Source organism: Dichomitus squalens, assembly GCF_000275845.1.
Source record: "Dichomitus squalens LYAD-421 SS1 unplaced genomic scaffold DICSQscaffold_51, whole genome shotgun sequence".
NCBI lineage: Eukaryota > Fungi > Basidiomycota > Agaricomycetes > Polyporales > Polyporaceae > Dichomitus > Dichomitus squalens.
The window spans coordinates 207,415-208,947 of record NW_006766933.1 but is presented as its reverse complement, the minus strand read 5'-3'; the positions used below and the strand labels follow the sequence as shown (position 1 = coordinate 208,947).

Sequence of the window (1,533 nt, the reverse complement as noted above, 5' to 3'; positions counted from 1 at the left end):
CTGTCGCTGATTGCGTGAAGACTAGCTTCGTCGGTCTCGTGCCTCCGTGCCGACCGCCACTCTGCCTCGTCGAGTTTTCTGATACGTTTATCCCTCTCACCCCCTCTTCTCCCCTTTCGGCTCCTCGCCGCTCGCCTACGGGGTCGTCGCCGAACGTCGACCCGAGTCTACGCGCCTAGTCGCCGCGACATTAGGTCGAGATCTCTCCCCCGGTGCTGACGCTCTGAACAAGAGTGTCCCCGCCGCCGCTACATTGTCTTCCCCACCCTGGACTGCACCGGCAGACTTCACGCGTGGGACACAGAAGACCAAGACCACTGTCACCGACGGAAGGACCTAGACGACGGACTCTGGTACTGGGTACCGTGCGAGCAAAACCCCTGCCCGAACCGTCATCACCGTCCTGCGCGGATCAACTGGAACGCCTTTGCGGACGAGTTCATCCCAGTCCCTGACTCCCCCACCGCTGAGTCACCCACGACTCGATCCCCCATCCCCGGCACTCCGACCGACGAGCTTGAAGTAGCGCTACTCATCGCGCTTCCCCCATCCCCTATCATCCCCCCAACCCGTCCACCGTCCGCTCCACCCATCATGGGACAACAAGGCGGACAACCGCAGACGACAGGCCCTGCCAACAACCCCCAGCAGACCCAACCAGGCACCCAGACGGCGACGCAACCTCCGGACCCCATGGCGATGCTCGTCCAGTCGATGACCCTCCTCACCCAGTCGATGGCCCAGCTCGCCGCCTCGACCACAGGGACCAACAGTCTGAAAGCGGTCCAGAAGCCCTCCCCCTTCAAAGGAGAACAGGGCGGCGAAGCACGACACTTCCTAGCGGCCTTCACCCTCTGGGCCATGTCCCAAGGTTCGACGCTGAACCATGTGGACAACTTGGGCAACGCGATCAGCGCGCGCGAGGACCAATGGATTCGCGCTGTCCTCTCGTTCATGCAGGATGGTGCGGCCTTATGGGCTACCCCGGCGATGGAAGAAGTTACCCAAGGTACAACGCCATTCAAAGGATCCTGGGCCGAGTTTCGCAACCAGTTCAAGGCCCGATTCGAGACGGTCGACGAGGCAGTCGACGCGAAGGAACGCCTTCGTACACTATGGCAAGGTTCCATGACTGTTCCGGAGTACGCCGCCCGGTTCAACGAGCTCTCCACCCGCACGGGCTACTCCAAGGCCGACCTCCGAGACCGCTTCTACGAACACCTGGCGGACTCCATCAAGGACGAGTTGGTGCACACAGCGAGGCCCATCGCCTCTCTCGAGGACCTCATCACTGTCTCCTCAGACATCGACGTCCGCGTCCGCCAACGCCGTGCCGAACGAGAACGTCAGCGTGGACGCACCACGGCCACCACCACAGCCGCCAAACCAGCGACCCCCCTGCACACCACACCCTTCACACCGCCGTCCAGAGACCCGAACGCGATGGACATCGACGCTACTCGGACGCGCGAGGAGTTCAACCGCCTCACTGCGCGGCAAGTGTTACGGCTGCGGTCTACGGCGCACGTCAAG

General features: G+C 62.8%; 1 protein-coding gene across 1 annotated transcript; it reads left to right on the top strand.

Moving 5' to 3' along the window:
* Positions 1-714: 714 nt before the first annotated feature.
* On the top strand, positions 715-1,464 carry DICSQDRAFT_68976 (uncharacterized protein; the record flags this gene model as incomplete). Its single annotated transcript, XM_007369586.1, has 1 exon — positions 715-1,464. A coding segment is annotated over one exon (750 nt), but the record flags the coding sequence as incomplete, so codon positions are not given.
* Between the last annotated feature and the right edge of the window lie 69 nt (positions 1,465-1,533).